The following is a 14,471-nucleotide window of genomic DNA, read 5'->3' as shown; positions in this document are numbered from 1 at the left end:
CCAGGATCTGCTCCCACAGTTCAACCTGTTCTAGGTATGTACTTCCATACAGGAAAGAATCCATTGTTATTTCCTTTTAGCTATGAGGCCCAGGAAGGGCCTATGTGGTTCCTACCAGGATCATCTTCTTCAGCAAATGCCACAATGTGAATTCCATCCAGGTCATCCTCCTGTGGGCAAGAAGAATGTTATTGATGAGTCCAACAATATGAAGGAGAGGGTGCTGGACATACACAGATGGACCAGCTAAAGGGTCAGATTTGAGGTGCTTCTATAAATCGAAGGAGGACAACTTGTGGCCCTCTAGATGTTTTTGCTTGCAACTCCCATCAGCCCTAGCCAGCATAGCCAATGGTGAGTGATGATGGGAGTTGTAGGCCAAAACATCTGGAGGGCCACCAGTTGCTCAGCCCTGCTATAAATTAATGGAAGACAGAAATGAAGAGAATAAGCTTGTAACGATATGGGGAATGCCAGTGGGAATGTGAGAATAAATGAGAAGACACAAGGTGGCTGTGAAGGGGTCTAAATGTCTTGTTTCAATGTACTGTTTCCACATTTTGTACTTATTGCTCCTACCAATGAGTACAAAATTGGTACTCCTACCAAGAGAATTTTGTCCTTGCTTGGATTCGACCCTGAGTTTGTTTGTTTGATTGATTGATTTGTACCCCACCTTTCTACCAAGGAAAATTGCTTACAATCATAAATAAAACTTGATTAAAACAATAATAAAACAAATGCATTAAAATACAATTAAAAAACGCAACAATAACAGAATAAAAACAGCATCCAACCTAACAGACCCACTTACACACCAAAGGCCTGCTTGAACAAAAAGGGCGTTGCCTGCCAGCGAAAGGACATCATAGTGGAAGTGAACCTAGCTTCCCTCGGCAAAGAGTTCCAGAGCCTGGGAGCAGCCACTAAGAAGGCCTTCTTTCTCATCGCCACCAAACTTGCCTCTGAAGGCAGTGGTCCCAAAAGAAGGGCCTTTCCCAAAATCTTCAGACGGGGCAGGCTCATACGGAAGAAAGCGGTCTTTACAGGTCATAACTAGCACTTTGAATTCTGCTCGGAAACGGACCAGTAGCCAGTGAAGCTGTTGCAACAAGGGAGTCACATGCTCTCTGTCACCAACCCCAGTCAAAAGTCTGGCTGTAGCATTGTAGACCAACTGAAGTTTCTGAACAGTTTTCAAAGGCAGCCCCACGTAGAGCATGTAGAGTAATCCGAATGAGATGTAACTAAGGCATGCATGATTGTGGCCAAATCAGACATTTCTAGGTAGAGGTGTACAAATTACTCACCCCGTTCTGGTAGGGGAGGCGATCCATCCCTCCCACCCAGAATCCTCCCTGGCCGGCTCCGCTCTGCGGCAGCCAGGCCCACCTGCACCGGGACTTCTGTCCGCTGCCGGGCTGTGGCTGCAAATGGTGGCCGCTGTAGCGGCCGCCATTTGCGTCCCCACGTTAGCTGTGACAGACCATGTATATATTTACGTAGCCTATCACGGCTAACACAGGGACGCAAATGGCGGCTGCTACGCCATTTGCGTCCCTGCTCTTTTCGTGATAGGCTATGCAAATATATACGTAGTCTATCACAGCTAACGCAGGAATGCAAATGGCATAGCGGCCGCCATTTGCGCCCCTGCATTAGCCATGATAGGCTACGTATATATTTATATAGCCTATCACGGCAAAAGTAGGGAGGCAAATGGCTGCTGCAGACCGGGGCAGCGGACGGACTGGATGGCCGACAAAAGGTAGGGTCCGTCCCGGGGAAATTTCCCGGCGGGGGCGGGGGATTGCTCCATTCCGCCACGGACTCCTGGGGGACAGATTCTAAAGAATCCGGTCTCATTGGGGTCCGTAGCAGAATTCTCTAACATCCCTATTTCTAGGAACGGGCACAGTTGGCACACCAGCCTCCACTGTGCAAACACACTCCTGGCCACCACCAAAACTTGGGCATCCAGGTTCAAAGCCAAGTCCAGGACTACACCCAAACTACAAACCTAAGTCTTCCGGGGGAGTTTAACCCTATCCAGCACAGGCTGAATCATTATTCCCTGATCTGCCTTTTGACTAACCAGGAGCACCTCTGTCTTGTCCAGATTAAGCTTCAATTTATTTACCCTCATCCAGTCCATTACTGAAATCAGACACTGGTTTAGAACTAGAAGCCACCAAGCAGTCCAGTAGAACCAACAGGGACATATTCCCCCTGTCCCATTCCTGATATTGCGCTCCCCCTAAAGGATCAGGTTCGTAATTTGGGGGGGGTGCTCTTGGATCCAGTATTGTCACTACAGGTACAGGTGGACTGGGTGACATGGAGCTTTCATCAGCTTAGGCTGATGTACCAGCTATGTCCTTATCTGGACAGAGATAGCCTAGCTACAGTTATCCATGCTCAGGTAACCTGTCATGTGGATTACCGCAATGTTTTATATGTCTGGCTGCCTTTGAAAACGGTCCAGAAATTTCAGCCTGTCTAAAACAGGGCAGTGAGATCGTTAATAGGGATTGGCCAATGTGATCATATTATGCCAGTACTTTTCCATCTGAACTGGCTGCCAGTCCATGACTGGGCCCAATTCAAAGTGTTGGTATTAACATTCAAAGCCCTAAATGGCTTGGGGCCAGGTTACCTGAAGGAACATCTCTTCCCATATATACCTGCCCAGACCCTAAGATTGTCTCCAGCGGTCCTTCTCCGGGAGCCCCTGCCAAAGGAACTGAGGTGGGTGGGTACCAAGAAGGGGGCCTTTTCTGCTGTGGCACCCTGGTTGTGGAATGAACTTCCCAGAGAGGTTTGCACCTACGTTATGCTCTTTTCAGCGCCAGGTGAAGACTTTATTTTCCCAGGCATTTTAGTGTTTCGGTTTCTGTTGTTTTAAATCCATTACTGTATTTTAAATCTATGTTCTGCTGCTAGGTTTTATTTAGTTATTATTTTTATTTTATACTATACTTTTAAACTTTTATATTGTATTTTATGGTTTTAATTGTTGTGAACTGCCCAGAGAGCTTCAGCTATTGAGCGATATAGAAATGTAATAAGTAAATAAATAAATACAATTTCTAAGTCACCTTTCTCTTTAAAAAGGCAACTTACAACAGAATAACTGAAACATAAAATTATAAAATAGCTAAAACCATTTCCATTAAAAATCATAATACAACAAGTATCACTTCAGTACAGAATAAAAAGCTCATCTTATGCCTTCAAATGCCTAGGAGGAAAGTCTTGACCTGGCGCAGAAAAAATGACAATGTTGGCACCAGATGGGCCTCACTGGGAGAGCGTTCCACTGCTGGGAGGGCCACCAATGATAAGGCCCTCTCCCTTGTTACCGGACTCCGAACCACCCTCACAGGAGGCACTATGAGGGCAGCCTCAGATGCTGATCACAGTATATGGATAGGTTAATACCAGGAGAGGTGCTCTTTCAGGTATTGCGGTCAAAACCAGCACCTTAAATTGAGCTCGGAACAATATAAGAATCCAGTACAAGCAGGATATAAATGTATCAAACCTATATATGCACGAGACAAAAACATTTTTATTCATCCAGGCATTTAAATATATTTTACGGATTTAATTGAGCAAGTGTTAGTCTGTTTTAAAGTTTTATCTGTTGTTTAGTTTTATATTTGTTTTATGCTGTACACTGCCTCCAAAATCTGATTAGGATGAAGAAAGGTATAAAAATCTTTTACATAAATCAATCTTCTAATGATATGGGAAATGGAAATTATGCTGTAGGTCGGCTGCAGAATCATGCCTCATTCAAGGGGTTCTTTGCGGCTTTTAAAAAAACAGATGTTGGAATGGCCCATGTGCTGTTGATCACCCCCTCATGGTGGAGTATATGGGGTTCTGGGCATAAGCCACCTTTGTAATTACTGACATAGTGGGTTTGCAAAACATTATTTATATATGTACACTGTCTTAGAAAACATCACAGAAGGGTGGTTTAGAAACGTAAAAATAATACAGTGACGTTTTCTCCACTTTCCTGAGTGGGGGCAGTGCTACAGAGTTTAGCATCCTTTCGATGGGAGAGCACTGAAGATTTATTGTGTCTTTGAATATTTATTTACAAATATACAAGCAGAACACTTTGGGAGCACACAGACTCCGAAGGCAGACAGCACAAATGCTAATTCTGGATCAAGTTCCCAAGGAGAGGAGCTACAGCTGAAGGATGCTTTTGCTTCAGTCAACTCACAGCAATCTCCCTGTGTCTCTGCCCAAATTCAAACTACCAAAAATTCCAACTGTTTCTCTAGCCCTTCTCAGAGAAACTCATTATATATTTAGTGAACATCTGAGAGAACGGGACCACTCTGACTAGCCATCCCCCAATGCTGGTACATCCCTTTAGCCATGCTACTGACACTGCCATGTTCAGCTGAATATATGAAAGGGCCCCCTACATGCACATGGCTGTACACATGCACAGGGCACACTCCTGGTTCCCAACTGAGTAGAAGCCTTTTGCATGTACAGCTGTATGTTATCATGCTGCCCCCTTATCCATATCTGCTAGTTCTGTAGTGAGGAAATTATTTTATGACCCTTTTGTTTTATGAATTGCACTATGTGATTATCACAGATATATGGTATACCAAGAATCTCTTTTAATGTTTGTTTGCTAATATGTACCACTATTCTCTTGTACCTTCAGGTGTGGATACTTTTGTAAAGGCCATTGAGCCATAGACAAATAAATATATAATGATACTGTATGCATGCAGGGGCTCCTTTTGTGCATTCAACTGAACATGCAGATGTCGGGGGCATGGGCTGAGGGAAACATCAACATTGAGGCAGTGATTAGCATGGTCCCACTCCCCTCTAATGCATTCACTGAATGTGTGAGAGCTTTCTGTGAAGAGAGCTCCTGTCCTTCCACAAATTCTGATGAGTGTAGCATTCCAAAGACAAGAGAGAGGGTCCAGGGTATTAAGGACCATTACAGTGCTTTCATCAAGGTCTTGATCATCAAGCAAGTTTGCCAGGAAAAACTACAGAGATAGACCTATTCATGATAAGCAGGACAATCAAACCCGTCACATGAGGTTCTTTATTATGTGATACAGGGTTGCAGCTTTCAGTCTGAGGTTTTCAAAAGTAAGCAAAGAAGAAGGTAAGTACAAAGGGATTCACACAGGAGATTCTGTAAAAACTAATAGGAGAAAAGGAGACTTCAGTGAGGGTGGCATTAAAAATATCTGGGATGGGTGTTCTTCCTAAAAGCGACAGAGGTGGCAGAAAGGCCTTGGGTAGCTGGGCACAGTGAAAATTATATTGGCAGAAGCCATCTTAGTTGGCAGTCAGGCTGTTTATTGTGCACCTGCTCTGAGTGTCATCTTGGAATTATACCATGGAAAACCCTCATGTTCCTTGTCTTCCACCAATCCCAGCTTTCAATTTCAATTGGTATTAATGCAAGAGAAAAAAATTCCATCTAAATGCTAATTTCTTTCCCCTCTGAGTCCACAAGTGACAGAACCCCCATAAAATGAAGAGCTAAAAGAATAAGTGGAAAACATCATTGATAGGGAGGGAGGATTGTAAGAATGAGGCTTTTTGCTGGCTTCCGCAGGGGAATCGGATTTTGAGAGGGATGTTATAGAGCAGATTTACTACTGAAATAAGAGCAAAAATGGTCCAATATAGTGGGTGTCTTGCATGTTTCTTCTCCCCCAACCCCATGCAAAACAATTTCCAGTTGTCTTAGCAGAAACACAATACCAAAGTCGATAACTCATTAAACAAGTGACTCTTCTCTCAGATTCAGTGAAAGAAAATGGGCTCAATTTTTCCAGGATCTTCCAGGGTACCTATATTAACATACCAGAGACTATAGGCTGCCATTCGACTCAGTGATGGATAGCAGATCTCTCTCTCTCTCTCTCTCTCTCTCTCTCTCTCTCTCACACACACACACACACACACACACACTCCAATCTTGTGGTACTGCACATACCAATCTACTTTATACTAAGCCAGACCCCAATGGTTCCAGTGACCTACTCTGAGTGACAGCAGATCTAGAAGGTTTTAGCCATAGGTCTTTTCCAGCCCTTCAAACCAAGGGTGTCTCTACATTAAGTAAAAACCACGCATCCTTACCAGGGCTTCCTGCTTTCTGTTTCTTTGAGGGATTAGGATGGGCTCCTTTACATGGCAGATATGTATGCAAAGGAGCAGGGCGGGGGAGGTCTTGTTTTCATTGCTTAACTTATGCTGTACTGTTTCCTTGAAGCCCACAGGAAAGCTATGACTTACTTCTGAGTAGACGTAAGATTGTGCTGTACGTCTGTAATCCTAGGCATACTTACTTGGAAGTAAGCCCCACTTAACTCAATGGGACTTCTGAGTAAACAAAATTATTATTATTATTATTATTATTATTATTATTATTGCATTTATATCCCGCCTTTATTCCTCTTGCAAGGAACCCAAGGCGGCTTACATTATCCTCCTCCTCTCCATTTTATCCTCACAACAACAACCCTGTGAGGTAGGTTGGGCTGAGAGTGTGTGACTGGCCCAAAGTCACCCAGTGAGCTTCCATGGCCGAGTGGGGACTAGAACCCGGATCTCCCAGCTCCCAGTCCAACGCTCTTGCCACTACACCACACTGGCTCACGCTGTAAGTCTGCAACCCTCGGCACATTTACTTGGGAGTAAGCCCTACTGAACTTAATGGGGTGCTCTGAATCAACAGAGGAAGTTGATTCTGAACTTGATGGGGTGGGTGATCAGATCTGTCTCCTTTTGTTGCAGGGAGGCATTTTACCCTCTTCTCCCTCCGATTGGCCTGTGATCAAGAAATGTGCTTAAGCATTTACATGGCAGACACATGGTTTGAATCAAGGGAAGTCCGTCCTCGGCAAGTTCATAGCGTTACGCTGGCATTACACATTGCCGATACGGTGCCATTAACTTTTATTACTAGCATATCTCCTATCTTTCTGAAAGCGGGATAAAGGGGAAATGTGCGAGAGATGTCCTGGGCCATGTTTCCACGATGACAGAAGGGTGAAGCAAACGAAGGAATACTGGACTTTTCATGGAATCGGCATGGCTCCGCGCAGGGCTCCACGAAGGACTGCACCGCACCATTATAAGTTGCTGACAGAAACATACTTCTGCGTGGGGTGGGGGGATTGGAAGTGAATGTCATCATACTGGCAGGGGCTGCTCAGCTCAACCAATAAGAGAGGTTTCCCCCTCCAGGCTCTACTCCCCTTTCTCCTGCCCCCCTGGATAGGTGACAATGCAAAGGATTGAAGCTGGCATTAATTACTCTCGAAAAGCCTTGAACCAAGCAGAGACACACAGCTTTGGAAAGAGCACTTCACAGCCATTAGGGGAGTTACTATGCCTTTCACCAGATGAATACATGATGTATCCTGGGTGTACTTAGTGTTTTGGGCTTAATGGTAATCTTAGTAAATTCGGGAATAAGCCTCATTGACTGCAATGGGAATTATTTCTAAGTAGACTTCCCAGACCTATGCCCAATTCCACCCATTTTTTCCCTTTCCCTTTAAATACCTCATTAGCAGGACCCCCTGAACTAATGTGCTATCATGCGATAGCACAAACGCGTGATAGTGCACTCTCGGGAACAAGTCTCATTGACTACAACAAGAGTTAGCAGGACCCACCTGAACTAATGCGCGATAGCGCAAATGCGTGTTAGTGTTATTTCGTGATAGAGTGATAGCGAGATACTGACATAGGGTGTATGCGTATTGATGGAAGAAATGTGAAATAGTGTTATAAGATAGTGAGAGAAGGGGGTAGAGGTGCTGCTGGAGAACTGGGGCTTTTTTCGCTGTGGAGTGATAGTGATGCCTTCTAAATGAGCAACTGAAGATTCTGCAGTAACTACCTCTAGAACTGTGACCAGGCCAGGAACTTATATATGTACACCTCACCCCATGGCTCTTTGAGTAGCGTAAGCCTTAGCCCCTGATAGAGTAACGGCTTTAAATGTCCAGCATCGATACAGTTGGTGGCTGGTGAATGGGGAGTGCTTACTTCTAGGAATGTCGGAGAATTTCTCCACGAATCTCCGGGAGGCCGAATGCCAATGCATTCGGCCCCCCGAAATTGGTGGAGAAACGGTCCGCCCCCCCCGCCCCCCCCTGGAATGGGACTTACCTTTGTCGAATGTCCCTGGCGCTGGCGGCTCCTGGCGGCGGTTCGGCAGCGGTGGCTGGTCTTCCGACCGGCTGCCGCCACCACCATTTCCAAGTAAAAAATGACAGCAACAACAAACGTGATAGGCTACATAAAGGTTTACGTAGCCTATCACGGCTAGATTTTCAAAAAACACCGTGATAGGCTATGTAAATCCTTACGTAGCCTATCACGGCTGACTTTGGGGAAAAAAACGCGTACGCAAATGGCGGTGCCCATGGGCACCGCCATTTGCGTTCCTTATTTGGGCACGTGTAGTCTACGTAAACAGTGTTGTAGTAGACGTGTAGACGTGTAGTCTACGCAAATAGTGTTGCCCTTATTTTCGCCATAGTCTACGTAAATGTTTATGTAGACTACGCGTGCCCAAATAAGGAACGCAAATGGCGGTGCCCATGGGCGCCGCCATTTGCGTACGCGCTTCCCCCCCCCCCCAAGTCAGCCGTGATAGGCTACATAAGGATTTATGTAGCCTATCATGGTTGACTGCAGCGACGCAAACGGCGGCGGCTACAGCTGCCGCCATTTGTGTCCCGGCAGGAGACAAGTTTCATGGCCGGAGGGATGGGGCGCCTCCCCCCCCGGCCAGAATTTCGGCCGGAGGGACGGGGCGCCTCCCCCCCACCCAGAATTTCAGGGGAAGGGACGGAGCACCTCTCCCCCCACCGCGAAGCAAGCTGCGGGATCAGGTAAGGGACTTTCGTCCATCCCTACTTACTTCTGGTTCACAATGTAGCACTAAAGCACTGCTATGGTTTAATCCTTTACATTTTTTTTAAAAAAAGAACTCTGGTGGCCAGTGGGGAAATGACGGAAACATCAGGGAAACGCAGGCAGGGAAAACATTGGGGAAACACCCCTTGACCGGGGTCATGGTGAAAGGCACACCCCTGGGCAGGGCTAACACACTGGAGTAAATGTGGAGGGTTGATGTACACCACAACAGAAGTGCAGACAAGCCAAATTAAGGAAAAGAATCAGACTTCAAGTAGTCTCAGGAAATCCATATTTTCTGCAATAAGCTCTGGGGTGGCTGATGGATGGCCACGACATCATGTATCCCTAACAACCTCCACATGCAGCCAGTTCAGAGTAAATCACTTGTGGAAACAGGCCCCTGGAGGTTGACAAGGTCATGTAAGGACCTGCAAATATCTGTAAGTGACCAATCACAAGCGTGCAATAAATCGCTTGTGTAGACACACCCCAAGAGCCTTTTAAATGCAGATGGCAAGGATCAAACCTGGGACCTTGTGCATGAAATACTCTGCCACTGAGAATCAAACTACATGTTATGGTAGTTATGTGGCTTGCAACCACATATGGGGATTTTAAAAAATAATTCTAGGTGCCCCCCCCACATTTTCATCAAGAATTGGAGAGGGGGGATATTTAGCTCACAATTAACATAACATGTAGTTTGACCCGCAGCTAAGTAATTAGCCCTTGAATAATAAGATAGATAGGAAGAATTAGATCGCTTCTGTCCTCAGGTTTAGGAGCAGAGAGATATGGATAGCATCTGAACTCTTTTAAGTATTATCAAGGCTGTGATGGGGCTGAGATTTGTGGGGAAATATTCTAAAAACCTCTCCTCAAAAATATGGAAATGCCTTACACTGGGGGGCGGGGGTGGACCCTATGACCCTCCAGGTGTTACTGGGTGGCAACTCTCATCAGCCTCAGCCAACATGGCCAATGGTGATGGAAGAATGGGGTTGTAGCCCAACATCTGGAATGTTTCCCTCCTGAAAGCCTTGGTATTAAAATGTAAATTAGATGTTTTAATTTTGACTTCTTTAATATTGACTTCTCATTGCTTCTCCCACGCCCATTACCAGGAGCTGCAATGAAAGTTTGAACAAGATGGAGGATGAAGGGCAGGAGGCGCTTGGGAACTCAGCATGTGGTCACAGGTACTCTTCTTCCCCTATTCCAGTTCTGCCATTGGAAACAGATTCCTAGGTGAGATTTTGGCACAAGTTAAGTCAGGGATGACAAAAACCAAATGATCCTTTCCTGGGCAAGGTCCTTGACCGGGCGCTTGCCGACCAGCTCCAAAAGGTCTTTGAATGAGACCGATTATCTGGACCCATTTCAATTGGCACTCAGGCTTGGTTTTGGCATGGAAACAGCCTTGGTCACCCTGTAGGATGACCTACATTGGGAAAGAGACAGGGGAAGTATGACCCTATTGATTCTCCTTGATCTCTCAGCAACTTACGGTACCATCGACCATGGTATCCTTCTTGGTCAATTGTCTGAGTTGGGAGTGGGAGGTACTGCATTGCAGTGGTTTCACTCCTAGTTGGATGGATGGCTCCAGAAGGTGGTGCCTGGGGGATATTGATCAGCCCCATGGATTCTCCAGTATGGGTTCTGCAGGGATCAGTTTTGTCCCCCATGCTATTTAATATCGACATGAAACAGTTGAGTGGGGTCATCTGGAATGTGTTGCCATCATTATGCTGATGACATGCATGCAGCTCTATTTCTTCTTTTCATCTTCATCAGGTGAGGCTGTAGATGTACTAAATCAGTGCCTGGTTGCAACAATGGACTAGATTAGGGCTAATAAATGGAAACTCAATCCAGCAACATTGATAGCAGGGACCAGAAGCCTGAGCATATAATACTGATTCTGACCTGCTTGCACTGGCTGCCATTATGTTTCTGAACCCAATTCAAGGTGTTGTTTTTGACATACAAAGCTTTACATGGCTTAGGACCACAATACCTGATGGAATGCCTCTTCCGATATGAACCTATCCATATACTACAACGAACATCTGAGGTCCTCCTCCAGAGGAGGCTGAGAGGATGGCAACAAGGGCCTTCTTGATGGTATCCCCCCATGTGTGGAATGCTCTCCCTACTGAGGCCTGCTTGGCATCAACATTGTCATCTTTTCGACACCAGGTTAAGACTTTCCTCTACCTCCAGGCATTTGAAGGCATATATGGGGCTTTTAATGTCAGTTGTTTTACTGGGTCCTGTTATTTTACTGTTAATTGTTTTTACCTGTTTTAAATTTTCATATGTTAAAGATTTTACATTATGTTTTTATTATGTTGTATTTTGGGGTATAATTTTTGTGAACTTCCCAGAGGGCTTTGGCTATTGGATGGTATAGAAAGGAAATAAATGAAATGAAATGCATTGACAAAAACATCAAGATAAACCTTAAAAACACAAAAAAACACTTTGTTCCACTGTGCTGTTAAGTTTAAAAGATAATCTTTCTGACTCCTATTAGACTGAAAATCCTGCCTAAGCTTGTGCTCAGGAGCAACCTGTTCCTGAAGTGTATGGCAAGCAGGAGACCATGGTTACTTAGTGATAAGGGTGGTCACAGGTACTCTTCTTCTCCTATTCCAGTTCTGCCATTGGAAACAGATTCCTAGGCTAAGTTCCGGGGAGATTTTGGCACAAATTAAGTCAGGGATGACAAAAAGCACTTGCCTGTCACAAAAGGCAGGGTCAGTTGTTGCTGAAGGAGAGGAAATAAGGCCTGAATTATTGTGTAAAGGTGTCGTGTCCTCTGGTTATAGTTTGCCTGCAACCAGAGGGGGATCTTCACAGTAATGGAATGAGAAACACACTGGAGTATTACCCGGAGTTTCATGGAATCGGCTTAGAAATCCACTTTTCACAGGTCACATGGCGCTTGAAAAGAACATACTTCCAGGTTGGGTGGGGGGAGTGGAACTGAATGTTATCAGCCCGGCAGGGGCTGCTCAACCAATGAGAGAGGCTTGTTTCCCACCCTTGTCCAGGCTCTCCGCTGCTAGAACGTTGTTACAAATGGAGAGTAACTCATTCCCAATTCTGAAGGCTAGAAACAGCACTAAAAAGGCAGGTTAGATACTCGCTCCCCATGAGAACCCTGTACCAGGACAAATAAGCCCCATTCCAGCAAGCAGTCAGGGAGTTCTAGCTCCAACCCCCCTTTCTCCTTCTCTGCACACTTCTCCCTACTTGCAACAACAGGCTTCTCTGCTCCAGTAGATCCCGAGACTGTGGTAGATTGTTACTGCGATAAAGCCCTTATGCGGATTTGTTTACTGTCAAAGGAAAGAGGAGAACAGGGGGAAATGGGAGGATAGGGAGAAAAATGTTCACTTTTCCCTGAAAAAGCCAAAATCCCCAATCATCCAGTGCAGCATCTGAAGGCACCCCATGAGAGATTCGCACTACCCCAATTTCACCCCACTCCAGCAAACTGTCGTGGAGTTAATAGCTTCCAAGCCTCTTTTTTTCTTCTCTGGCCACTTCTCCCTGCTCGCAATGATTATTATTATTATTATTATTATTATTATTTAATTTATTAATCGCCCATCTGGCTGGTCACCCAGCCACTCTGGGCGATGTACAACATACAATAAAACAATAAAATTCTACAATAAAAACATTTTCTAAAATACCCTCTAACCCACCCCAAATGCCTGCCTGAACAGCCACGTTTTTAATGCACGACGGAAGCTCATTAAAGAGGGGGCATGACGGAGTTCCCTAGGGAGGAAGTTCCACAGAGTGGGGGCCACTACAGAAAAGGCCCTCTCCCTCGTCCCCACCAGTCTAGCTGTCCTGGCTCATGGGACAGAGAGAAGGCCATCCGAGGCTGATCTTGTTAAGCGGCCTGTCTGGTGCTGCTGGAGGCACTCCTTAAGATAGGCTGGGCCGGAACCATATAGGGTTTTAAAGGTCAAAACCAACACCTTGAATTTGGCCCGGACAACAACTGGTAACCAGTGCAACTCCTTCAGCACTGGAGTGATGTGATCTCACCAGCGGCTGCCTTTAATCAGGCGAGCCGCCGCATTCTGTACCAGCTGCAGCTTCCGAACCGTCTTCAAGGGTAACCCCACGTAGAGTGCATTACAGTAGTCTAAATGAGAGGAGACCAGGGCATGTACTACCGATGGGAGCAGATGGTCGGGAAGGAAGGGGCGCAGCCGCCGTATCAGATGGAGTTGATACAGCGCTGTCCGGCTCACAGCTGACACCTGAGCCTCCATGGACAGTTGGGAGTCCAAAATGACCCCCAGGCTGCGGACCTGGTCTTTCAAGGGTAGCCGTACCCCATTCAACACCAGGTCAACATCCCCTAGCCTCCTCTTGTCTCCCACCAAAAGTACCTCGGTCTTGTCAGGGTTCAGCTTTAGCCTATTCCTCCCCATCCAGCCACTCACCGTCTCCAGACATTTGGACAGGGATTCTATGGCCAACCTTGGTGAAGATTTGAATGAGAGGTAGAGCTGTGTGTCATCCGCATATTGATGACACTGCACCCCAAACCTCCTGATGATAGCCCCCAGCAGCTTCACATAGATGTTAAATAGCATCGGGGAGAGGATGGAACCCTGTGGCACCCCACAAGTGAGTGGCCACAGGTCCGAAACCTCCTCTCCCAGTGCTACCCTCTGGTACCTGCCGGAGATGAAGGACCGGAACCACCACAATACGGTGTCTCCAATGCCCAACCCCTCCAGGCGGTCCAGGAGGATACCGTGGTCAATGATATCAGAAGCCGCTGAGAGGTCGAGGAGAACAAGGAAGGAGCATTCACCCCTATCCACAGCCCTCCTCATATCATCTACCAAGGCGACCAAGGCCGTTTCTGTCCCATGCCCAAGCCTGAAGCCTGACTGAAATGGGTCTAGATAATCAGTTTCTTCCAAGTGTGCCTTCAACTGCACCGCCATCACCCGCTCAATCACCTTGCCCAAAAATGGCAGATTTGAGACTGGGCGAAAGTTGTTCAGAACTTGAGGATCCAAGGAGGGCTTCTTTAAGAGCGGTCTTGCCTCCTTGAGGGCTGATGGCATCACTCCCTCCTCAAGGGAGGTGTTCACCACCGCCCTGATCCCCTCACCCAGTCTCTCTCTGCAGCCCATAATGAGCCATGATGGGCAAGGATCAACTAAGCAGGTGGTTGGCCTTACAAATGAAAGCACCTTGTCCACTTCATCAGGAGGAAGAAGCTGGAACCGATCCCACAAAACCGGTTTGCCACAGGCCGCCTCTTGCTCACTAACTGTATCCACAGCGTGCAGAGTAACACACCTAATCTGATCAATTTTATCTGCAAAGTGCCTTGCCAAGTCCTCACAGGAGGCCTTAGAATGCTCCAGTGGTTCCGGAGCCACAGGACCGACCAGGCTCCGGACCACTTGGTGACAGGCTTCTCTGGTCCCATGATCCTCAGACCACGGTAAATCGCTACTGTGATTAAGCCC

General features: G+C 46.4%; 1 protein-coding gene across 1 annotated transcript in view; it reads right to left on the bottom strand.

Annotated features, from left to right (window-relative positions):
- The window catches only part of CASQ2 (calsequestrin 2), a 62,893-nt gene that overhangs the window by 29,216 nt on the left and 19,206 nt on the right, over positions 1-14,471 (bottom strand). Inside the window, exon 8 of the mRNA XM_084829697.1 lies at positions 116-170. Within this exon, the coding sequence (XP_084685823.1) occupies positions 116-170 (55 nt within the window). The remainder of the gene's footprint in view (positions 1-115; positions 171-14,471) is intronic.

This window comes from Heloderma suspectum, chromosome 2 (assembly GCF_057233095.1).
Source record: "Heloderma suspectum isolate Gila_16-S chromosome 2, 16-S_ref, whole genome shotgun sequence".
NCBI classification, from domain to species: Eukaryota; Metazoa; Chordata; class Lepidosauria; order Squamata; family Helodermatidae; genus Heloderma; species Heloderma suspectum.
The sequence above is the reverse complement of the archived record's forward strand: the minus strand, read 5'-3'. Positions and strand labels throughout refer to the sequence as shown.